At 35.5% G+C, this 24,502-nt stretch overlaps 3 protein-coding genes, 2 long non-coding RNA genes and 2 other non-coding genes across 7 annotated transcripts; 3 read left to right on the forward strand and 4 right to left on the reverse strand.

The window, feature by feature from the left end:
* Positions 1 to 535: 535 nt before the first annotated feature.
* On the reverse strand, positions 536 to 8,824 carry LOC115620247 (serine protease 7). The gene is made up of 6 exons (XM_030513396.1): positions 8,711 to 8,824; positions 6,554 to 7,130; positions 2,702 to 3,308; positions 2,277 to 2,373; positions 1,908 to 2,206; positions 536 to 1,161 (listed from the first exon to the last, which is right to left on the reverse strand). Exons 2-6 carry the CDS (start codon positions 7,007 to 7,009, stop codon positions 833 to 835), a joined length of 1,788 nt encoding a protein of 595 aa, XP_030369256.1. The 5' UTR covers positions 7,010 to 7,130; positions 8,711 to 8,824; the 3' UTR covers positions 536 to 832.
* A 79-nt stretch (positions 8,825 to 8,903) lies between these two features.
* LOC115620248 lies at positions 8,904 to 11,525 on the reverse strand. Its single transcript, XM_030513397.1, has 3 exons — positions 11,465 to 11,525; positions 8,965 to 9,362; positions 8,904 to 8,909 (listed from the first exon to the last, which is right to left on the reverse strand). Exons 1-3 carry the CDS (start codon positions 11,523 to 11,525, stop codon positions 8,904 to 8,906), a joined length of 465 nt encoding a protein of 154 aa, XP_030369257.1.
* A 4,430-nt stretch (positions 11,526 to 15,955) lies between these two features.
* On the reverse strand, positions 15,956 to 16,035 carry Trnal-uag. Its single transcript has one exon. It is a non-coding gene; the product is annotated as a tRNA-Leu (tRNA).
* A 205-nt stretch (positions 16,036 to 16,240) lies between these two features.
* Trnal-uag lies at positions 16,241 to 16,320 on the reverse strand. Its single transcript has one exon. It is a non-coding gene; the product is annotated as a tRNA-Leu (tRNA).
* A 4,554-nt stretch (positions 16,321 to 20,874) lies between these two features.
* LOC115621716 lies at positions 20,875 to 21,107 on the forward strand. Its single transcript, XR_003995290.1, has 2 exons — positions 20,875 to 20,962; positions 21,018 to 21,107. It is a non-coding gene; the product is annotated as an uncharacterized LOC115621716 (long non-coding RNA).
* Positions 21,108 to 21,645: 538 nt separating this feature from the next.
* On the forward strand, positions 21,646 to 21,878 carry LOC115621693. The gene is made up of 2 exons (XR_003995288.1): positions 21,646 to 21,733; positions 21,789 to 21,878. It is a non-coding gene; the product is annotated as an uncharacterized LOC115621693 (long non-coding RNA).
* A 1,691-nt stretch (positions 21,879 to 23,569) lies between these two features.
* LOC115621696 lies at positions 23,570 to 24,117 on the forward strand. Its single transcript, XM_030515402.1, has 2 exons — positions 23,570 to 23,705; positions 23,763 to 24,117. The coding sequence occupies exons 1-2, from the start codon at positions 23,628 to 23,630 to the stop codon at positions 24,075 to 24,077; spliced, it is 393 nt and encodes a 130-aa protein (XP_030371262.1). The 5' UTR covers positions 23,570 to 23,627; the 3' UTR covers positions 24,078 to 24,117.
* The last annotated feature ends 385 nt before the right edge of the window (positions 24,118 to 24,502 follow it).

Raw genomic sequence — 24,502 nt, forward strand, 5'->3', positions numbered from 1 at the left:
TAATCAAGTATAATCATAGAAAAGGATTTCTTTAAGTCGTAGAGAGAAATAGAGGTCATTATAGTCGTAAGGAAGGGAAGAAGAGAGCTCTGTTGAGAGTATGCGAGCGAGGTAATTAAAATCGCAAATCTTTCATGTCCGACTATGAAACACGTACTATCGCAATAATCGAGATGACCCACTATCGATAGTTTTGCAGCTCTTCTTAGTCCATCATTAATTTCCAATTGGAACCAGTGGGAGGTGACTGACTGCACACTCTTGGCTGCTCCTTTTTTATGGCCCACTCAAGGGCAGGCGTTGACTAAGCGGGCATGCGAATAAAAGCCGCCTTTGTGGCCAATTGTGGTTAACCACACAATTGTCGGTGCGGGTGAGTTATTGTAACAGACTCTGGCAATTGTGAATCATGAGACACTTCAGAGCTGAAGGGCGTGATGCAATTCCAAGTAAAACGACACAAAACCTGAAACTCAAATCATTTTTGTTTAATTACTGTGACGGTTCTTTTTAAAAAATTAAAGCAACAAGTGTGTTTCTCAATTTTATTTTCAATTTCATGTTTTTATTGTTGTTGTTGTGTAAATATTTTAATAGTTTATTTAAATAAAGACATGTTTTTCAGACTTTTGTTAACGCACACAAATAGCACTCAGCCATAGACATACACACACATGCATACACACACACACAGTCGCACACACAATTAGTCAAATAGCAGACGGCACGAGCATTTGCCGTTAGATAATTAGCAAAATATGTACAAATATTTGAAAATATCGGTGTTGTTAGATGCCACCCACCCCACTGGGTAAATCGAATAAATCTGTTGTCAAGTGCCCAGAACACTTTGAATCCAATCCATATATTCGGCAACATTTGTGTAAACCGCCGGATGTCCGGCCATGCCGCATTGTGTGAATCCGTAGCTGACGATGCCATAGACATGCCATCGGGAATGTTTACGATCGAAGTACATTAGTGGACCACCACTATCGCCGGCGCAGGTATCTTTGCCATATTCCCCACCGGCGCACTTCTGTTTCGGCCCCAAACGTACCCCAAACATCTCCAATATTTTCGTGCAATTCTCATTCGACACATAGGGTATGCGCAGCTTCAATTTAATGGGGCTGTGTATGTTGATGAAGTACTTGTTGACTGCAAATTTAAAGAGGAAAGTCATTTAGTAATCTATTTCCATTTGATAATTATCGGTTAAAGTGTAATTCATTATATTGCGTATGCTAAATATATAGGTGATATATAGATGTAATTTCAATTGCAAATTATCTCAACATATGAAAATATCATTCCATTCAATATTTGTCGGCTTTAAAAAAATTACTTCAACTAAACACACACATTTATTATTGCTAATTCTTCTTAGGCGGAATAGGCCGACCATTGTTACGTTTTCGACATCCAAATTGTTCACAAATATATATTATATAATGTTTTCGAATTGCATCGATAATGATAATTGTGTAATTCCTGATCAGATTATTAAATTTGATATTATATTTATATTCCAAGTGTTTTGCATACAACAATTTTTAATTAGTAAAAATATTATTTTCTATCCGTTAGAGCCACTTCTTCTCATCTTGAATTTTCAAATACATACTTTTCAGTACTTACAAATATTAAGTGTGTGGTGTCTCAACATTGTTCCTCTCTTGATCAAAACCTAAGCTACTACATTTTAAGCAAAAAAGCATAAGTTCAATTTAAAACAAGTATACCCTTTTAGCTTTTGTTTCACTCTTCTGTCATTTCGCTATGAATTACAGACGAAAATGCAAACGGGAAGTCTTAGCTGATCATTAAAAAATATCAAATATTATATCTATCAGCACATCAAAAAATGTTTACTAAATTACATTTCCAAGCTGTATCTTACTCACATAGATCAGTTCGTCCCCAACCGGAGACCGAGAACGTTTGTCCCTCCACAAAAGGCGTCTCAGCCGTATTATTTGGCAAGCAAATGGGCATAATGAAGTGTGTAAAGGACACAGGATGCTTCAGCTTAATGATGGCAATATCATTGTATTTGTAACTAGAATGCTCCTTGTATTCAGGATGCACATATATTTTATCATAAGCTATATCCAAAGCAGCGTCCGCACAGCTCAAGTAGTTAGGCTCTTCAACGCAATCGGGCTCTGTTTTGACATTAAATTCACCCAAGCGCACATGTTTTCTATAAATAGAAGAAAGCCACAATTAGAAATGAATAAAGTTAATTACAATTCTGGTTAAAGCAAACCCACAATCCACGACGTTCACGCACGCCCTCACCCTGTACACAATGGGCGGCGGTTAAGATGTGACGATCATCAATTAGAGATCCACTGCAGCCATAGTCATCTGTAAAAGAAGATCAATTTAGTCATACATAGGTAGATAGGAGCTCTCTAACACCAAAAATCATAATGTGCACAGTTATATTTAATGGTATATGCTTAGTATTTCTAGAAGCATTCGCCATTTCAAAAAAATAAAATAAACTCGTTCTTTCTCGGACATAGGAGAATCTGGATACCAACTTTGGTTATTCTAGCTTTTGGGCCGAAATTGTGTCTAAATTTTGTCGAAAAACGAAGCTAGGTTTGAACAACATTTGAATAGGTCTTAAATGAAATTAAATTTGAACGTAATTATATCAAAATATTATTGAGATTCAAGTTCAACTTACTTGAATGATAGACCAGCAGAGCCAACCAGGGATACTCATCCAGCTCGGCTATTTCGCCGCCATAGATGCGATTTGTGACCTGTTTGCCGCATTCGTTAAGCAAATTAAAGCCCGTGCTAGGCTCGACAGTTTGAATGCGTCGTTTGAGTTTCTTCTTTTTAAAGCGCGCCGTGACATCGAGAAAGCGCCGATACTCGAATTTGGAGAACTGTATGACAGGATATAGATAATCCTGTCCATTGGCCGGGCAGCAGACTAACGATTCATAGTCGGCATGACCGTCATCTGCAGGCTGATCGCCGGAAGCAATTGTTTCGAGTTCACATTGCACTTTCTTTAGAAAATTGACCTTCTCCGCGGTTAAGTTCGTCACATTGCGCACTTGAAGATACGCCGAGCATTGGCTAACCTGCACACAAATGCCACGCTTCGTCTCGTTGGGTATATCGCAGCTCTGACGTCCGATCTCATCCGTTGCGAGACAGCAGCTGGCGAGCAATGAGCAGGCGGCCGCCCACAAAGCCCAATGCGCCGTGCGAAACATGAGCGACGGCGGTCGAGGCACTGACAACAACAATCGAACGATCGATTGCTCGTAATTATAGGTCTAATAATAATCGACACAATTGTAATTGCGAAAGTAAATATTGCTGACGACGCTGAACGCTGGCGATGTAAACAACACGGCGTATACGCAATCGCGGTCACAAAACGAAGAAAAAGAAGAAGAAATAAACGTAAAAGCAGATACGCGCTCAGAGTCAGAAAAAAACTGTAAAACCGCTCACGCGAACGCTCAGCTGTGTATTGAATTTGAATGCTGCGCGAAATCGAAACTGAAACCTCAGCGGCACTTGAACTGCACACAACAACAACGACAACAGCCAACGATGTCGGCACGACGGAAGAGCCGAAGTGGCAAAAAAAACACACCAAAAAAAAAACCCCTGCTGTTTAAAGTAATGCTACCGCCTTCGCCGCCGACGCTTCTCGTGACATCTTTTTTTGTTTCCAATCCAAACGAGTCCAAAACTGCAGCGGCTGTGACCGAAACGAGAGCAACGGTCAAGCGCCGCACTAACTGGTCCGATTATGCAATCAAGACAGGCAGCGGGACAGCGGGACAGCGAGATAGTCGGAAGGTCTGTCCGCTCGCTCAGCTGTGCAGCTGGTTTCACTTTCATTCGCAATTTAAGCTCTGCCGGCGCATTGCCTACTTTTAGGAGCCACTGCGAAATCCAGTGCAGAGCTTTTAATCAGCACTGCGGCCCAAGCGGAAGTTTTCTTGCGGTTTTGCCAACGACTGCCTGCGGCCAATTAAAGCCCAGTGGCAATGACAATGCACTTTGTATTGATTTTGCCTTTGACTTTGGCCTCAGCAGTTCATATTGATGTTGTTGTTGCTGGAAAGTCCCATCAATAGATTTAGAAGCATATCAAGCATAAGTTAGGTAGCCTATTAGCTATGGAAATTTTTAGTCGCACTTAGTTGTAGTCACACACACATTCAGTTTATAAATAAGAAACTGTTTGAATAGTAGATTAATAAAACGTATGCAAATAATAACAAATCGCAAAATATGGCGATAAGTAATAGATTTCTATAAATAATAAATCAGAAGCTGTTTAATAGGTTAATAAAGGGTATGCAAATAATAACAAGATGCATGATGCATGCTGCAAATATTAATCATATTTGAATTTTTAATTTTAAATCTTAATATATATATAAAATGTTATTACTTATATATTGTTATTGAATAAATCGAAAGTACTAAGCCACAATTTGAAAATAGTTAAAAAATTACGCAAGAATATCAGAACATTTTAACATATAAATACACACTCATTGAGTTTATAAATAAGAAACTGAATAGTAGATTAATATAAGGCGATAAGCAATAAAAACACTTAATGATTATAAAAATCAGAAACTGCCTTACAGGTTAATAAAGGGTGTGCAAATAATAACAAAATGCAAACTCTGGCGACAAATAGAAGACCCTCATTTTTATGTTTATAAATCAGAAACTGGAAATTAGTTATATTAAATTAACAAAAGGATTTATATTATTTTTAACTCAAATAAGGTATTAAGCTTGATATCTACACCGATCATTCCTATGACAGCTATAAGATAATATAAGTATTATAATAAGGGTAGTAGTGCAAATAGAGTAAATATAATTGTAATATAAGTAACAAAAGTTATCCTACTAAGAATTATTTTGCATCAATAAGTGATACAAGTATGACAGACATGATAATAAAATATTAAGGATATACTAAATAGCGACGTATTCAAGTGCATAGCACATCTGCCCACTATTATTAGAGATTTTCAAAAGAGAGATAATCAAATAAACACATTCCATAGTACATACGTCTTAGCATATTTGTACACATAGTATTCAAAAAATTGTATACATTTGTATACACAGTGGCGCGAAAGCCTCATAAGCACACTGCATTCTTCCGTGTCCGAAAACTTTCTGGTTCTTTCTTTAATAAAAGCGCTATGTCTACTATTTAAACATGTAATCTACAAAGTTTCCTTCTGTCTGTAAAAGAATCATATTAGTATAGCCTTTTTGTGGCAGTAGGTGTGGGGTATTTAAGACTTCTATTCTCGTCTTGATTTCATATTTATGACTATATTTCGTTGTTTTTAATATGATAATTGCTTTTGCTTAATATTTGAAAATTGTTTCCGTTTTGAAATCAATTTAATAATTTTAAAGTGCTTCAATGAATATTCAATGTAAGGATTTAAATTGTGATTTAATTCCTTTACTTCTTTTTCTGAATCAACAGTATTATTTTAATTTCAAAATTTAAAGAACATAAATATAAATATTACATTATATTATTATATTTTTTTATAATAATTTAATATTTCGCAGTTCGAATAAGTTGTTAGTTCTCATCTTTAATTTATTTATATATTATAAAAAAATTTTTTTAATAATACTATAAATATAGATTTAATTCTTTATTTCCTCGATTAATATATTTGTCCTATATACAAGTATGCTGTTTCTTTTTATATATCATTTTTGGTTTTGCTTCTAGTTATAATGTTAACTATGCGATTTTCTTTAGCTTTTCGTTTGTTCCAATAAAAATATTTCCATTTTATTTAATATAGTTTCATTTATTCGTTTATTAACAATATAAATATATTCTTATTATATATTATACAAAAAGTAATTAATTCGAATTGTCCTCAAATTTCAATATTATTAATATAATATACTTGTAATTCATATTCACATAAAGAGAACAAAATACTATTCGATTAACTATACGTCTATGAACTTACTTGACTGTCTCAGTCAAAACGGTAGATGTGAATGAAAGCATAATTAGAGGTCGACTATAAACCAACCCACCAATTCTCGCATGATTGAATTAAATGATATGAAAAGAAAGATAATTGTCTTTAAAGTATGTAATAATATTTAAGATATAATTTAACAAAGTTTCTAAAGACTTCTAAACGTTTTTTTTTTTTTTTTTGAAGATGCGCATTTCACATTAGTCCATGCAAAAGTCTGTCTATATAATTTAATAATCCCATATAGAATGCCATTTTTGAAATGCATAATTCGCATATTTTGCATTTGATTTATTTTCATTTTTATTTGATCTTACTACTGGTTCTAATGCTAACAGTTTAAAAGCTAAACAAATACTTATAATTATTTTAAAATATTACGTATGTGTGTGTGTATGGGTGACGTGTATTTGTATGTGTGAACGCCAGCCAGTCGGCGTCCAGATGCGGCAAGATCACGTTTAGAGCTTCAGACTTAAACCTGATTAACAGTTGTACTATAATTAGGCTCTCACATTCTGCCTTATCCATATATCGTAGGCTTGCACATTTGTGTAGACGCCCGGCCAGCCGTTGAGGCCGCACTTGTAGCCGAAGGAGACGATGCCTTCCAGAACCCAGGCACTGCCACGGAAGCGCATCAGCGGACCACCGGAATCCCCATCGCAGCTATCCTGTCCGAACTTACCTCCCAAACAGATCTGGGTGGGTGCGATTTGGATTTTGCGTTCGGCAAACTTGCGCTGGCACTGGGCCGGCTCCACATAGGCCACAGTTAGCTTTTGCTTGACAGGACTCTCCTTGGTCTGCAGGGTGCGTCCAAAGCCAACGACTGTGTACTGTTGGCCGGCACGTCGCGGCTCCGGGCCAGCAACGGAGGGTAGACATATGGGTCGGATGCTGTCCGAGTAACGTACATTGCGCTCCATGCGAATCAACGCAATATCGTGCACTTGATTTGGGGAATCCATTCTATAGCTGTCATGCACGCGCTTCTCAGCGATGCCCACACGTTGAGCTTCCGGTGCACACACATTACCGGAGCAGTCGACAGTGCTACGCGTGTCATGCTCACCCAGACGTACGGAGGTTCTGCAATAGAGTATAGGAAATGTAAATCTCATTAAGCAAGGCAATCGACTAGCTAATTGATTTTTAAAAGTGCGAACGTGCCAGAACCACTACTGAAACCATGGGTCAACTGCTCAGCGATTAAAGTTAAGAGCGTAACGAATGGACAGCGACCTGCGGCCACCGGCGAAGCGACCAACCCACCTACCTACCTCACCAAAAACACTGAAACTGAATGAATCACGGCTAAATGAATTGTTAACAAGTGGCAAAACAACAACAACAAAACAACACGTTCTAAAAATCTGGTTTGAACGTCGTTCAGAGTGTTAATTAAGATTCTTGCATTTTAAAACCAGAAAGACAACAATAAACAATAATAACAGCCTGGAGCTTGTTATTTTCTACCATTCAGAGTCCGACAAAGTTTCTAAGTCATGCGTACGCTCTGGGGATCCCTTACAGCCTCCAACAGTTGCGCGAAACTAAGGTTCAATTCTTGGAAATCGTTCGAAATCAAAACAACTATGAATAAGCGCTCATATAACTTTCTCTGAAAACGTTTATCAGTGACGTCCAATCGCAATAGGTTGTTGACGTTTCGTTTCATGCATTCAGTATTGAGAATTAACTTTACATAACATGAAAATTAACAATTTAAATTTAGTAGTGTGGGGAAGGTAGTGGTAGAAATTGCTCTACAGATACAACTAGGTGAATATATAAAAACATTGCAATACTTGAGACATAAAGCTGAGAGTCTTGAACTTTTAAATAACAAGTTCACAAAAACAGGTTGCTTTTGAAATGATCGATTCTATTTTTCAGGATATTGAACCGCTAGCTATGATTTTGGCATTAGTTATGTTTATAAACATAGATATGTATCTTCTTCTTTTTGTATATATTTTACACGATCTTCGACTCATTTATCTGACAAATACATCATGAGAATAAATAATTAGAAAATAGGGCAATGACTTGCTAAAAAATCATCTTGCTAACTTTTTACATTTTATCAATAGTTACGGAATTATAAAATTCAATTATTAAAATCTAGAAAAATATAAAAGCTGGTAGAATTTTTTTTAGATTTCAAATCAAAAAAAAAAATTAAGGCAAACCTTTATCATCATTTTGATGTTTTTTCTCCCACAATTTTAATTTAAAGCGTCGCTATTATTTATTTATTTATTGTATTGATTTGTCCTACAACTGTTATTTAAAAATTTTTTTTTAATAGAATCATTCCAAATGGCTCTCTGATAAAATACATCAGAAAGAGTTTTTTTTTAACAGAATAAAGTGAGATAAATAAATATAAAGAGTTTTTTTTTAACAGAATAAAGTGCGTGACCCATATTATAAGATCATATATCCCAATCCTACTTATAACTTTTTCGAATTCAATTTTAAAAAGCAATTGAGACACTTTAAAAATGAAGTCGAATTCGCAAATGAAGCCGATACAATGGACTATTTTGATTTCCATCTGAATCACAGAAAACAATACTAACATTCCTCTTCTAAGTTTTTGAAATTGTCTTAACATCTCGTAGGTCACCAACTGATGAGCCCCACTAATTCTCATTAATACTCACAATGGTCCGACATCTCGTTCTATCCGACCGGTCACACAATGCGCCGCTGTCAGCACATATCGCTGATTGATCAGCGAACCCGCACAACTTGTCTTGAGGCCGCCACCAGCTAAGCGTCGATATTCCAAGAGCACGACCCACGGATGCTCGTTGAGCCCAGTATCCTGGCCACCATAGATTTTGTTGACTATGGTCACACCTCCACAAGTTGGTGGCTGAGGCAGCAAACTACCGCCATCGCCATTGCCCCGAACCCCACCAGTGCTGCGGCCTGGTGGCTGAACTTGAGGCTCCTCATCAAAGTTGTTGAAGTTCCTCGTTCCGAAGTCGTCCTGTGGGAAGAACAATGAGCGTGTTGGCTGCGTTGGTGCTGGCGCCGGTGCCTCCCAATAGAAATCATTGTTGTTCCCAGCATTAATATCCTCGTAGTCGTTGAAGAAAGGAGTGAGTCGACGGCTACGCGTATAGCCTGTATCTTGAGTACAGCAGACAAAAGGTCGATTGTCTCGGCCCATGCCACAGCCGGAGGCTTTGATGAATTCCTTAACACTGGACGACAGGTTGGGCTGCTTCAGCACCGAATATAAAGTCTGACAATCGTTAATGTGAACGCAGAGACCAGCTCGCTGATTGGGATTCACGCAACGTGCATCTGAAAAGGAATTAAATATATAGCAACATTGTGTTAAAAATCTGGTTCTCAATGCGAAGGGGAAGCACGCGAAAAACACGCGACCAAAACAGTTTGCGACATTCTTGCGGTTGCACATTTGGGCGGGTGGCCAGTTTTAACGGCAACAGTAAAGTCAACAAAAATTGAACAAATTCGGTGGGACTAAGAAAACTAACAACACAGTAGTGAAGATAAGAATCAAGAATAAGACCTTAGAGAACCAATTTTTTTTTCTCGCATATCACATACTTTCTCATTTAAAGAGGGATAATTCTCGTAAGCTTCTTAGCCTCAGACCTGGATAAAACTTTAAAGACTTTATGGTTGGACATGGTTGGTTATCTATGATGTTCTTCTCAGGTGGGATACAGTGCTTTGGTCACACATTATCTATGATTATAAGTTCTTCTCAGGTAGGATAATCATCCTTTTAAATTCCTTCGTTAAGAGAATTGCAGCGTTCAGTTGTGTTGGGATAGCGAGCTGTACTCGTAAATGCTTTAGTTAAGCAAATAATTTATAAAGTTATTTGTTGAATTTCACAAATACGTGTAGTTCTTCGGCAATCTTCTTTGGGATTTACCCTTCAATGCCTGCTCGTAAGAAAGCATAAAATTTCTGGGAAAAGACATAAAGACTCGTCAAGCCTCTAAGTTAGCATGCTTATTTCTTAACAGGTTGAGCGGATGAGATGATAATTAACTGATACGGTGCGAAATTTCGAAATTAGTTTACTTGAGTAAAAAACGTTATTGTGTATCTGGCATGGACACATTTTATAATTATTCCAAAATTAGGTCTGAATTGGCTTTATGGGGAATTTTGAATTAAAAACTGAAATATTTTTCTAGTCCCTAATATAACAAATATATTATTAATAATTGTGAATTAATTGTGGATACTAGTACGTTTGGAATTGATTCTTAAATGTTATCTATTTTGCCAGTTTATAATTGTTATTCAATGCTGTCTAAATTAGCTTTATTCGGAATTTCAAAATAAAAACCAAAGTGTATTAAAAATATATTATTGTTAATCTATTATGGATACTAGTACGTTTGAAATTGATTCTAAAATAAAGTCTGTATTCACTGTATTCGGAATTTCGAATTAAAAACTAAAGTATTTCTTTGCTCCCAAATATAACAAATACATTTCAAGTATTATTGTAAATCAATCCTGGATATAATTGTACGTTTGAAAGAGATTCTGAAATGTTGTCTATATTGAAAGTATATTATTGTGAATGTATCATGTATATTAATAAGTTACAAATTTTTTCTAAAATGTTATCTGAATTAGCTTTATGTGGAATTTAGAATTGAAAACCAAAGTATCCTGCTTATACCTAATATATATGTGCATCTTGGATTCGAGTACGTTGAAAATTGATTCATAAATGTTGTCTATATTGAAAGTATATTATTGTGAATTAATCGTGAATACCAAATTTTTAAATGCTGTCCGAATTAGCTTAAATTGCTTGTAAACTGAAAATTGATCCTAAAATGTTGCCTGAAAATTGATCCTAAAATGTTGCCTGAATCAGCTTTTTATGGAATTTTGAATTAAAAACCGAAGCATTTATCCAATCATTAGTTTCTTTAAACAAAAAACGTCTCCTTTTTTGATTTAATCACAATACTTTTGGTCCTGCAGTGTAGCCTAATTTTGAAGTACGCATTTGCTACTTAGTTACCACTCATTAATCACACGGCTTAAATGAGTTGTTCTTCAAGTTGTTTGCGCGTCATATAATGGTGGAATAGCAAATCCCGTTTTTTGTTTTCATCAGCATTATTATTGAATATTCAAATCGAGCCGGACAATGGCCCGTTTGAATATATTAGCGCGTGCTCATCTGCCGACTGGTTCGACTGCGTCAGCTTGTAAAACTTTTCCACATGTGTACGAATATGCATTTGAACGCATGAGACACCTCCAGATACGCATTTGTGTGTCTTTTCCCAACGCCATCGGTTCTGGGATTTTTTCCGACCAGCTTGTAACTTATAACGAGTTTATGATCTGAATCTTTGGATTTAATTGCCACCTTTTTTCTGGGATGTATTTTTACTCACATTGCGCTGTCGCATAATTTGCACTCAACAGGCAGATTAAAATGCACACGAACGCTTTCATTTTTGTTCAAATTAACACTTCTTAATAATATTATATGCGGTAATAATTTGTTTATTATTATTAAATGGAGGCGCACGCGATCCACTTCACGTTCACAACAAAACTGTGTGATCAGCCAAAGAATCGCAAGGCTTTTATAGCCGCAGCCAGTTTGAAGCGAGCGGCTTAATGCGAGAGCTGAACAGAATATTGAGAACCGGTGCTGGCGCTATTGATGGCTAAGAGCGGGCCCGGCCCAGGGCCGGGGTTCGGGGCTAAGGCTAATAACTTCTGCGGCTAGTTCTATCAATGAACCGTATCTGTTCGCAGACGGGGGCTCACGCGTAAATGGGCGTTACTTCTGGCTTAAACGCTCAGAATGATGACTCTTAATAGATGCTAAAAATTATGAAATCGACCGGATTTCAGCAAAATACGCATGTCATTGGTTGACATCGTCAGCTCAAATCAATAAAATCGCTGCTTGATAAAGGAAATTTTGTTCAGCGAGATCATTGAACTTACCTCTCAACCTCAATCCAATGACATTTGCTCCAAAAATCCACTAAACGACATTACTAACATATTTCTACGGCTTCTGGTTTCTCGAAATTTGCGTGCCTTAGTCATGCCGGCACATTACTTATGGAGTAATTCAGTAATTCAGTTTATTGTGCCGCCAATATTGACGGGGCAGGCCATTACACGGATCTATTATTAAAATCGTTATAATTACTAAGCGTTTATGCACAAATGTGCATCGCTGTTTGCAGTTTGGAAAATAGTTATTTTTAATGATTCACATACTTAGATCCGCAGCTTATTTCACTTCAATTATTGTGAACTAAAATGATCAATCCAATCCAACTGAATATAAATACTTGGATATTAATAATAGGCAGTGTACATTTTATTGCCATTAAGAGATCATTTCATTTAAATTGGCTTAGTCGGCCAATATTGGTGACAATCGCGTATTTTTGGGGTACTTTTTTTTCTCAAAAGTTTTAAGTTTGAATAAAAATATGTACACACATTTTTCAGAGACAGAAACAGATTCGCCCTATTTAGCTTTCTAGTCAATGATTCAATCATATTAATGGACTTTTTCTTATAAAATTTTTGTTTTAAGTTGTTTCTAAGTCTTTACATTGAAGCCAAGTTGCAGTTCGAATGTTGTATTAACTCGAAAGGAAAGTAGAGCCTACAATCCTAAGAAAACATTCCAAATCCTACACTTTGGAGATCAGGATTCAGGATAGGATAGGTGTTTCAATTGAACACTGCACCGTAGGTCGAATAGACAAGAAGATGCATGATTTCATGGAATGATTTCTTCCACAAATTTGGTCATGAGGAAGAAATGGTAAGCTTCCAATCAACTGCTCTGGAATCCTTAGAAAACGAATCCAGTACCTGGACAAACCATGCTGCGAACATCTGGGTGGTCTGGCAACGCTCCAAGTAGGGGAACTGGCCCTCATCATTAATTTCACAAATAAAATGCCGTGTTAAGCTAATCATAATCAGACATCACAATAGTTCAATAGGCGTCTGAGTAAACTCGGTCTAATACCGAGCGCCCCGCGTGCCAACAATCATATCGAATACAGTAATTAAATGATAAATTAAATTACTTTAAATAATAACTAATACTCGTTTAACAATTTATCGGATATCAAAGAGTTATTCATAAGGCATAGAAGATAATATTTTAAAGCTCAACAGATCCTGAGATGGTCCCACTTTTGTTAAGATCGCTATCACAGGTTAAAGGAAAAATTTTTGATATCAGAACAAAGAAAATGAAATTCATTTTATGCAAATTTTTAATACTTCAAAACTTGTAATTATAATAATCCATAAAGGAAAGCAAATGGAAAATGATTTCACAACATTTTCTCTCTGTATAGCTGTATAAACGAGTTCCTAATGAGCATCTTCAATTCTAAGCCTGCGTAGCTTGGCTAAACGTTACGGAAATTTCCATAACATGGGGAAATGTGTAAAGCGTCAAACCGCAGTCGAGTCTGTAGTTTTATTTAAATTTATTTACATTAATAATTATATTTTCATTAGTCTCACTCCACGTCTGCTCAAAAGATGCATTCAATCCAGATGATTTACCTTTTGTGATTTACCCGAAATAATCCCGAAAATGTCACTACGAAAGAATTCCCACTAAATTTAAAACTAATTGCGGGTGTTACACGCTTATGGCGGACTCACTTTCGATTCCGGTGAATCAAATGTGTCGTTTGGCACGCGATCTAAATATGGAAAAAAAAGAAAACATGTTTCCTATGTTTTCAGCTACATGTTTCAGCTAATATTATGCAAAGCATCATCACATGATGTTATCGTTTAACTTATCTCGGGACTCTCCAAAATATATGTATGTTTTGATACTGCGGCTGACCACCCGCTAAGAAATTTACGAGTAAGCCGTATTTTTTGTTTTTTAAATTATAAAATTACATTGTCATTCTTTTTTTTTAATATAATGTGTAAACGTTTAAATATGTTTTGTGAAAACATCTTTCGCATATCATTCTAAGTTGGTGATTGTTTATTTGAAAATATCAAAGACTATATTTTGTTCTTGGCCAACTTCTTATCACCTGTATTGACACTAACAGGCATTAAAGAGAGCTTCTACCGACCTTCTTTGATTACGTTAGTGATTCAAGAGCTAGGTACTTCAACTCCAACAGAGCTAAGCATTTTTTCAAATCAGTATTGGAGGGTACATCCAGCAAATATGTTGCAGCATTTAATAGCATGTACAAGTAATGCACAGAAAATCACATTAAGTATTTAATAATTAAGGAAGCTTTTAAATATTTAGGGATTAAATTATTCATTAATTAATATTTTACCTAAGAAATAATATAGTTCCATATGGTTTTCGCAAATATGTATACTTTTATTTGAAAAAAGTACTTTATGTTTTGGAAAAAAAGTAAAAAAAAAATCTTCTTCTTTGTATATTGATTTATACACTTCACTTATTGGATATTGCTTTTGAATTTTTACAGTACATTTAATTTAAGAAAATTTTAAATTATATGTTGATAAAAATTATTTTTACCTTAAAACATTGTGTAGAGGTGTATTCACCAAATCTCTCAACAAAGTGCGATACTCAACAATGACCTTTCTTTGATACCTTTGAATTAAAATTATGTTGACATTTTATGGGAGAGGATTTTCTGTGTTTGCCTCCCATAAAATATTTCATTATTTACTTTGAAAGTCCTACTATTCTCTTATTCAAATTTCCTTGAGGTTATACTCAAAGCAATATCAAAAGTTAAGCGTAAGTAGACTGTGGTTTTGTGAATCAATTTGTACATTTTATACCCAACTCAGCAATCGCGCCACTCTGCCTAAATGCCCAACCCCTATGCCCTTTTAACTGATAACAATTGAAATATGCTAGAAATTTGATACCTGCGTCTCCGCAAATTAGAACCGCAACAAACCAATGAAACAGATGAATTTAATGACTTTCAAACGCATTTGCAGAACATTTGATATATTCTCGACGCAGTCAAATAGCGCGGTCCTTAAGCCCGAAAAAGGATTAAGGCGACAGACATGGGCTAGTTGTGGTGGCCGCAAACCTTTTTAATTTCCTGCCATTTCCCTTTCATTTCAATTCGCGGCGGGTCGCGGTCGCCCTGCACGCTAACGAGATCAACATGTTACCACAAAAAGGGTTAAGGCAAGAGTTAAGTCAGAGCACGCGGAAAATGTCAATGCCAGATAAACGTCTGTGGCGGAAAATAGGCGTGGGGAGGGCGTGCGCTGTGTATAATTAGTTGTGCAATAAAAAATACGATGAAAAGCATGTTGCATGCAATACAGATTTTGTATTGGGTTAGTAGAACAGCAATTTCGTATTTTTGCAAAGGCGGAATTGCATCAAAAACTCTACAATAACGAATATTCTTACCGATAGCCGAAATATTGAAATATTCTAAGGGTGCGCTAAAGAATGCAACACACAATCCAAAATTAAACACGTAGGTCAGAGGTAAAATATGTCAAGCTCTTTAAATAAATAAATAGTAAAAATAAAAAAAAATTAAATAAATAGTATCTTAAGGTTTGTGAGACATTTGCATCACAGATTTTTCTTTCATACTAAAATATATAAAATATCTATAAAATAACAATTTAAGAGCAAATAATGTTTTGCTCTATCAAAACAGAAGGTTAATAAAAGCTTGGTCTGGCCTCTAAATATTCTCTGGTCTAATAAAAATAAATGCACTCTTTTTCTAATTAATTAACTTAAATCAGATTTATATTAGTTCTAGATTAATATTATTGTATTTAAATTAAGAAAAAAAATTAATTTTACTGGCAACTAGAATTTTATTTCACAAAAATTAATAAGCATTCTATTTAAAAAAGTCTTTCCATTAAAAAAATCAATCTCTTGCTGACAGCGGTGGGATTCGAACCCACGCCCTTTCGGACTGGTGCCTAAAACCAGCGCCTTAGACCGCTCGGCCACGCTGCCGGTTGGCGCCCGCTTCCCCTAGATGGCACTTGACAGCCAATCGATATAAACATAGAATCATTCTACTTCCATAATTTAAGTGCGTAAGAACCAAAAAAAAAAAATAATAAAATTGTCATTTCTAACTAAAACACAAAATTCATTACAATTCCCGCTCATCAGGCATTAGAAATAACAGTTCAAAGCAAAAAAGTTTTCTTTTCACTGACAGCGGTGGGATTCGAACCCACGCCCTTTCGGACTGGTGCCTAAAACCAGCGCCTTAGACCGCTCGGCCACGCTGCCTTGCTTGTAGACTCTGTCAAACGAACATTTTATTTCAAAGGCAAACAAAGTCCACACAACATGTATTCTTGGCATAGTTTTGGGGATGATTTCAATAGAGTGTTGCCGTGATGTCTGTTAGAAGTGGACGCGGTGCATGAAAAAGGTAGTAGAAAATATGTATAGTAAAGTGCAAAGCAATGCCTAAACACACAATTTTTATAAAAATATATATATTTCTAAATGGATTTATTAATGAAAACACAATCAAAAAAATTTACGAAAATTGGAAAAAATTATAATCGTAGCAAATTACTTGCATTTGTTACACATTTTCATTTACCTACTATTCTTACTTCTGAGTCATATGCACAAGTGGCTTTTCTGGCCGTACTTGTTGTTGTTATTAGATTATTAAATACGTTTTAGTGTCGACGGCCTTACATTATCAGTTATTTGATTTGATTTTATTGCTTGATAATGCAAGTATTTACATCCAAATTTGAGTAATTAGCATGTTCATTAATTTCTGTGTAAACATTATAAATCTTAGAATTAATTTCATTTCATTTATTCAGAATAATTGGACTCATAAATTTTATTAGTTAACAATAAACAGTTTAGGCTATAAAACCTTATCTATAGTACTTAACAAGTGTGTTTTTATAGTTTAAAAATACTTATAAATGTCAACATAGTGTGTTTGAACAGATGTTTTATTGATAATAATTTTCTACCTTAATTCTATTCAATTATTTTTAATTCAGTTTTGTGTTGTACATTATTTAAATGTTCAATTAATGTATATTGAACATATATAAATAGGATTTTAAAAAAATTACATCATAGTAAATAAATATATTATAACTTAAATGGCACACTTCTTTTATAAATAACCAAAGAATGCAGAACTTTTTGGTGGCGCCATATATTGACGATATCTCATGAACATTTCATGACAATCGAATAAATAAAAGCAACATTTTTTCACACAAATAGCACTGCGCTTATCAATACAAAAATTAACCAAAATTTTTCAGAATTTAAATATAAAAATAAATCATTACTATGAAAGAAAGTGTTGTTTTTAATACGACCCTTTACCAAAGACAAAGTGTCGAATAAAAGCATCAAGATGCGCATAAACTTAACAATATTTCGAAGGGAATAATTCATTAGGAGTGCATTTAACCTGACCAAACGACTTATGCTGCTTTTTATGTCGGTTTTTTGAAACATTTGTTGCAGAGTATTCGCCGTTTTCGGCAATTATTACTCATTTTTGGCACAACAAAAAAAAACGTACTTTAACCATAACATTTTTGGGAAAATGCATTTGTCAATCAAAACAGAGCTCTAAGGACGACGAAGCTATTCTAACCGACACAAAACGCAATACAATATTGAGTCGTAAGGTGATTATTTTAAATAAAATAAACAATTTTAATCAAATAACAAATTTTGTATGTATTTTTGTTTTTGATAATCTTATGGATACACATTTTCTTCAAAATCTTTAGAAATTAAGCCATTTTTCTAAACATTAAGCTAACGAATTGTTTATGAAAATGACAGAAAACCTTTTATGATTATTTTATAAATTTCAAAATGAAAGCACTTCTGCACTTTCTTAAGTGTTTTCTTTTTTGTTGCTTGTATTCCATAGAAGGTTTTATAGAAGTTTCTTAAAAATAAGTAAATAAGTCAACTTAATGCAGTTTTTAATCACATATAATGCATCGTTTTTAACAGTTCGATTAAGCCTACTCGACTGGCATCTACTTAGTTCTCTATAAGCTGTTTCTTCCATCTACTCACACGTAGAGTCATGTAATCACATTATGCGGAACAATAACAATTTCCAGCCTACAAACTTACACGACGTTTATAGTATCATAAAAAAATACTTAAACCCGATTCCGTAAGGCATTCAAAACTACTCGTATTCCCCAACATAAGAGAAGTGCGTCGTCGTTGGCGAAGCAACATTTGTTTTACGATCCGATGCTGGCATTGAAGCGATTCTAATTCATTGACAAACGCATTTTGATTTTGCGATAATGAACAACAAAAATACACAAAAGGGCAGACACCTTTGACGTGGCCCGGTCCCCGGAATATCCAACCCTCGACCCCTTGTCCTGGCCGCACGTTGCGCTTTTTTATGATTTTTGCATTTCGCAAATTCACAAGCGGTACATAAAAAGAACGAACCTTTTCCCTTTTATTTTTTAGGACTGCAGCATATTTTATAGCATTTTTATGGGGCAACGCTATAGTTTGCCGTTTACGAGTATTTTATAACTTGTTTACATTAGGAGAGTATAACTGTAACTGCGGCCGGTGGGAACTTTTTTATGCAAAACTGTATTAAAAAGATTGCGGGCTGCATAAAAATCACAATAAATGCTTTAACGCTTACGGCCTAAACGCCACAAGGCCGCCAGCGGGGGTGGCACGAATAATGCGAATGTAAGAATATTAACTTTATATAGAACATTTGACACAATTCCCAGTTTGATCGCATTTTGTGGCGACGCTGCAACGAAGCGATTTACAGCCATGGATAATGGCCATTAAAGTCTTTGGAACAATTTTAATCAAGCCATGCCTGTGAATATGCGAAGCGTTAATCAGGGGGCCTAATGAGTTGTCGCCATGTTGTGAAGAAGAAATGACGACTCCAAACACATTCACTTTACTAATCTTGCTGTTATTTCTGAACCAACAGCGAGCAACGAACGCCTTCAACTCGGAAAATTTGGAGAACGTAATGCATGTAATGGCCGACCATATGGAGCACGAAATTCCAATATCCGCAAAACATAGTAGGCAGATCGAAAAGGAGTTTGTAAGTGGCTCTGCACAGCTCTATTTATACCTCACACTCTGCATTCTATTTAATTGTAGAAAAAACTTGGGAAATATGTTGAAAGCGAAGTCAGAGGCGGGAGTGGCGGTCCTTCCCAAACGATCAGCATGAAATCCGGTATGAGCATAAAGTTTGAGTTTCCCCAAAGGAAGCACAGGCGAAGTCCAAAAAAGGGATAGAACCATGTACATATATGCTATATATGAATATGTAGGTACTCGAAACGACTTTAGAACTAATAGAATAAATACGGTTAGAAAATTGATGCACGCCTATTATTTTTTTAACATTTTGAAACACTTTTTGTTTTGATTCCTCTACGAGAACAATTCTAATGTTCTTGGATTGACGATTATTTCTTCTTCTATTGACTTTAGCTGCTCATACTGAGAATCGCAGAGGAGACCCCAAACAATAAGTTCATAATGTTACTGAGAAATATAATTATTTCAATCGGTTATCATCGTATTTTTTTTGTGCCTCATTTAATCTTAGATATAATAAGAATATAAGTCACGAGTTAAAATTAAAAAGTTTATTTATTTTCAAATTTATATGAAATATCAGTACATTCCGATGTAGAACTTCAGCAATCGTGTCACAAATATTTCATACGCATATCAAGTCGGTGTTTAGCTTCTAAAAGAATGATTTATTTTTAATACAGAATACAAGATTTATTCATTAAATGTGCAATTTATACCAGCTGGCATGCGTGATTTATATTGCCTCTACAGAGACTTCTTGCGCTTTCCGCGATCTACTTGTAGTGAACAGAACTTATAGAATGACATCACTACCACAAAGTCATCGAAGTCTCCAGAATACGCCAATATTATTGTTCCAGTCATTGAAGCTTTATCTGCAAACGATTTAATTAATTTTGATAAACTTAGTCTAGAAGTGACGAAGAAGTGTCACGCATTTTTCCATCATTTCAGACTAAAAAAGATAAGCAGATGATAACATAAACTGAATGGTTTGATTAGTTTATTGAGTTGCACCAACTATTCCAATATAATACTTCTGGGTATACATAACTTCTAGTTCGAAACACATACGTGTCTCCATAAAGGCATTAAGATATTTAAGGTAGTTAGAGTTTTAAAAAACTTGAAAGCACCACAAGAACGATTAAGCACGCTTGCAATGCCTGTATGGCATTTTTTAAAGATAATAAGAATTCTGCGAAGCTCTTAATAATTTGTTAAAATCCGTAATCACATTGTGCCCCATCTGTAACATTATCAGACAATCAAGGCGTGGTATCAGCGGAGTACTCGAGGCAGTTTGTTCAATCCATCCACTTGCTTCTAATGCTCACATATTTTGTGTGAATCCATCTTCCAACGTTCTTAAATCATTTACATAGCTCCATGCACTTAATTATTCTCAATACAAGGACCCAAAATATTAATTTATTTTGCGAGCACCATAAACCACGCACGACCATACACTATAATTATAGGGCTCTTAGAACAACTTAATATGAAATAGTTGAATAAATAAAGTTTAAGTTAATGTTGAGAACTCATATGAATTTTAGAATAATTTTCAGACCTTTATAAAACTGGCCATTTCTAATGCAATCGCCAACCAACCATGACCAACTGATTTTTCAGCATTTTTGCCGCTATATGCCTATGGGTCATCATATATAAACTCACTAGAAATTATTTACTACAGTTTCAAACAACCCGTCTTGGACTTAACAATCAGAAGTGGAAAATGCAATTGGTAATATATTTTGTTATCCTGTTGGGGCTTTCCTCATATGCGTTGGCACAATCTGTGAGTATTCGTTGCCGTCTTCAGTTCCAAAATTAAAATATATTTCACTTCTCAGGATCACAATGTAGTAAAGAAGGATGACCCAAAGAAGGGTTAAAATTGATAAAGTATCAATAAAGAGAATGCATTAAAAATTGAAGCATAATTGATCCTACATGTGTTCGTTATAATAAACAAAAACACGAATTGCGGGGGAGTGGGAGGGGGGGGTGTATCAGAATAAAATAATAAACTTGACCTGCCTAGGGCTTATGGGAATCTGGATACCGAGTTTGGTTATTCTAGCTCTTGTACCTTCCGAGATACTTGCGCTCATACAGACGGACAGACGGACATGGCTATATCGACTCGGCTGGTCACCCTGATCAAGAATATATATACTTTGTGGGGTCTGCCACGCCTCCTTCTGTGTGTTACATACATTCGCACAAAACTAGTATAGCCTTTCACCCTTTGGGTACAGTCTATAAAAATGAAAGTGGCAAAAATTCTACGGCAAGATCTTGGAAAAACTTAATATGACAAAATGTTTAACTTGACATTTTAAAAACATACCGTTTCTAATGCAATCGCCAACCAACCATGACCAACTGATTTTTCAGCATTTTTGCCGCTATATGCCTATGGGTCATCATATATAAACTCACTAGAAATTATTTACTACAGTTTCAAACAACCCGTCTTGGACTTAACAATCAGAAGTGGAAAATGCAATTGGTAATATATTTTGTTATCCTGTTGGGGCTTTCCTCATATGCGTTGGCACAATCTGTGAGTATTCGTTGCAGTCTTCAGTTCCAAAATTAAAATATATTTCACTTCTCAGGATCACAATGTAGTAAAGAAGGATGACCCAAAGAAGGGTTAAAATTGATAAAGTATCAATAAAGAGAATGCATTAAAAATTGAAGCATAATTGATCCTACATGTGTTAGTTATAATCGGGAGATTATTTTGAAACTTTAGGTGAAGCTATTGGGGTCATTGATAAGGCAGTTGCGAAGGGGCAGTTATTAAAAAAAATAGTAGTGGGCAAAAATTCTACGGCAATATCTTAATATGAAATGGTTGATGACTAAAAGATTAACTTGACTTTTTAAAAACAGACCGTTTCTTTATAAATAGACCGTTTCTATAACCAACTGATTTTTCAGTATTCTTACCGCAAGACGTGTATACCTATCGATCATCAGATATAAGCTCAATAGAAATTATTAAATACAGTTTCAAACAAAAAGTCTTAGACTTAACAATCGGAGGTGGAAAATGCAATTGGTAGTTACATTTTTTGTTATCCTGTTGGGGCTTTCCTTATATACGTTAGCAGCATCTGTGAGTATTCGCTGTAGTCTTCAGTTCCAAAATTAAAATATATTTCACTTCTCAGTTACACAAGACCATGAAGAAGGATATAAATGTGCAATTTGGTAAATACTTTGATTAAATAAAAGAGAATGCAAGAATGCATGAATTGAAGCATAATTGATTCGACATAGTTGTAATCGGGAGATTATTTCTTAAAACCGCAGTTGGTCTTCGGTTCCTTAGCTGCTAGCAATGTGGTCTGCGCTACTCTTGCTTCCACTGCTGAGTCTATTTACGCTAGGGTTGGCTGCTATCAATATAGGGCGGATTGGTGATACTTTAGATGAAGCTATTCAGGTCATTGATAAGGCGGCTGCGAAGGCGCAAATATTGAACATGGACTTGGCGAAGTGGTCAAAAATTCTACGGGAAGATCTGGTAGGCTGGAAGTAAAAAAATATCAGACATTCTCATTTAGGCTTGTATACCCATTACATATAGGATGAACTCGATCAGTTGCAGAGAGCGGAAAAAAAAAGGGAACGACGCGAACATATGCTCAGGACTAAGCGTAAATCCGAACCTATTGCTAAGACTGCCCCCACATTTAAGCCACGAAGCAAAATTGCCGTCTCCAAACCCTCCCAAAATAATGCGACAGCCAAAAAGGGCAGCAAGTCCAATTCGTGAATCAGACAATGAAGGAAGAAGGCGATGTGTAAGGTCTTAGGGTAGAGCTAATCTATAATTTGATACGAAATTAAAACAAACTATAAAACAATGCCGACGCGAGCGCACGCCTCTTATATAATTTGATAACAAGTATATATGTATTAAAGACTAATAAATATCGAGCTTGATTATCGTATTTAATAAAAAGAGGATTAACACAACGAATAAATTTTGCCCTAATAATATTGCGATTTTGATAAAACTTCAATATATAGTCGTTTTTAATAACAATTTTCTTTTAAGGCAGCTGTTATTTTTCATCATTTTAAACAAAATAGTTGTTTTTATTAAAAGTGTATTAAAAAATTTGGTGTTCCTGACTATTATAGTTCCAAGGATATTAAGGATCATACAGACAAACAGACGATTCACACGTTCCCGTCAATTCACATATATGAGTGTTGCATAACACACAATGCACACATCATGGTGCACCCTTTAGTGTAGAGCGTAAGATTATTTGCTGCCATAACCAATCGAATATTAAGCTCCGATTTTCTAACGTAAACCAAAACATGTAGTATATGCCACTAGCTGAGCAATGTTAGCTCTTAAAGTTTTGTGTTTTTCCCTAGCCGCGTTCCTCGCCTTACCGAAAGACCGACAGCTTGGGGCCTTGAGTAGATCTATGCATGAAATGGCCGCTGATATGCAGAAAAAGCTGCGCATTAATGTGATTGAAAATAAAAAGCTAATCAAGAAATTTGTAAGTGCTCTCGGGAAGGATTCCTGAATAATAATAGTTCATCGAATATAATTGCAGAATAATTTTGAGGACTTTTTCGCGAATGTTTCCAGCACTGGCAATAAAAAGGCCTTTAAAATACAGCCCGCTGACAATGCTTTTATACGATTTACCTACTCCAAGGCCGCGGGTAATGCCACACAGGGAAAACAACATCGCAAGCAACCGAAATACTTTTTAAATTTCGATTTCAAGAACTATAGAAATCCCAAGCAGCAAAATGACGAGCAGCAAAAGTCGTTTGAAGAGCACAATGTACGGTCAGTTCGTACAAAGGGGCCGGGACCCATCAAACCCTATAAATACTTTCCACTCAAGGGTGAAGATATTTAGTGCATTAATTTTCAAAACAAATAAATGTTTCATTTCAAAAGGAAGTTGTTATCGTCTTGGAAATAACCGTCAATGTGTGACTATGTGCGAAATATTTATGTTTGCTTCAGATAATCTATTCAACTATCAATCAGAAATTACGCCTTTGCCCCATTAGTTCAAGTCATTCCCCCAACAAGAGGTACTTGAACTCGACTGGCTTGATTTTACTTGTGATAGCAACATTTGAATACCACGAGTACATGACACATTTTTGATACTATTTTATACCTTGAAAGCAAAAGGTATACTAAAAAGATGGTAATGTATGTAATAGACAGAATAGATAAGAGCGTGGCATGACGCCTGATTACTTGTCTGCACGTATGAGCCTCTATATCTCTTGAAGTATAACAGCTAGGGATCCCAAAATTGAAGGCTTTTTC

The sequence above is a fragment of the Scaptodrosophila lebanonensis genome, unplaced genomic scaffold, assembly GCF_003285725.1.
Source record: "Scaptodrosophila lebanonensis strain 11010-0011.00,11010-0021.00 unplaced genomic scaffold, SlebRS2 tig00000024-arrow-pilon, whole genome shotgun sequence".
Lineage (NCBI taxonomy): Eukaryota > Metazoa > Arthropoda > Insecta > Diptera > Drosophilidae > Scaptodrosophila > Scaptodrosophila lebanonensis.

Excerpts from the sequence above, each read along its gene's own strand:
- LOC115620247 (XM_030513396.1), bottom strand. The coding sequence starts at position 7,009 with ATGGATTCCCCAAATCAAGTGCACGATATTGCGTTGATTCGCATGGAG. Across the intron at positions 3,309-6,553 it reads ATATATGGATAAGGCAGAAT|ACCTATAATTACGAGCAATC; the intron begins GTGAGAGCCTAA and ends GATTATTATTAG. Across the intron at positions 1,162-1,907 it reads TTGGGGACGAACTGATCTAT|TCAACAAGTACTTCATCAAC; the intron begins GTGAGTAAGATA and ends TTAAATTTGCAG.
- LOC115620248 (XM_030513397.1), bottom strand. The coding sequence starts at position 11,525 with ATGAAAGCGTTCGTGTGCATTTTAATCTGCCTGTTGAGTGCAAATTAT. Across the intron at positions 9,363-11,464 it reads AAATTATGCGACAGCGCAAT|ATGCACGTTGCGTGAATCCC; the intron begins GTGAGTAAAAAT and ends ATTCCTTTTCAG.
- LOC115621696 (XM_030515402.1), top strand. The coding sequence starts at position 23,628 with ATGCATGAAATGGCCGCTGATATGCAGAAAAAGCTGCGCATTAATGTG. Across the intron at positions 23,706-23,762 it reads AAAAGCTAATCAAGAAATTT|AATAATTTTGAGGACTTTTT; the intron begins GTAAGTGCTCTC and ends ATATAATTGCAG.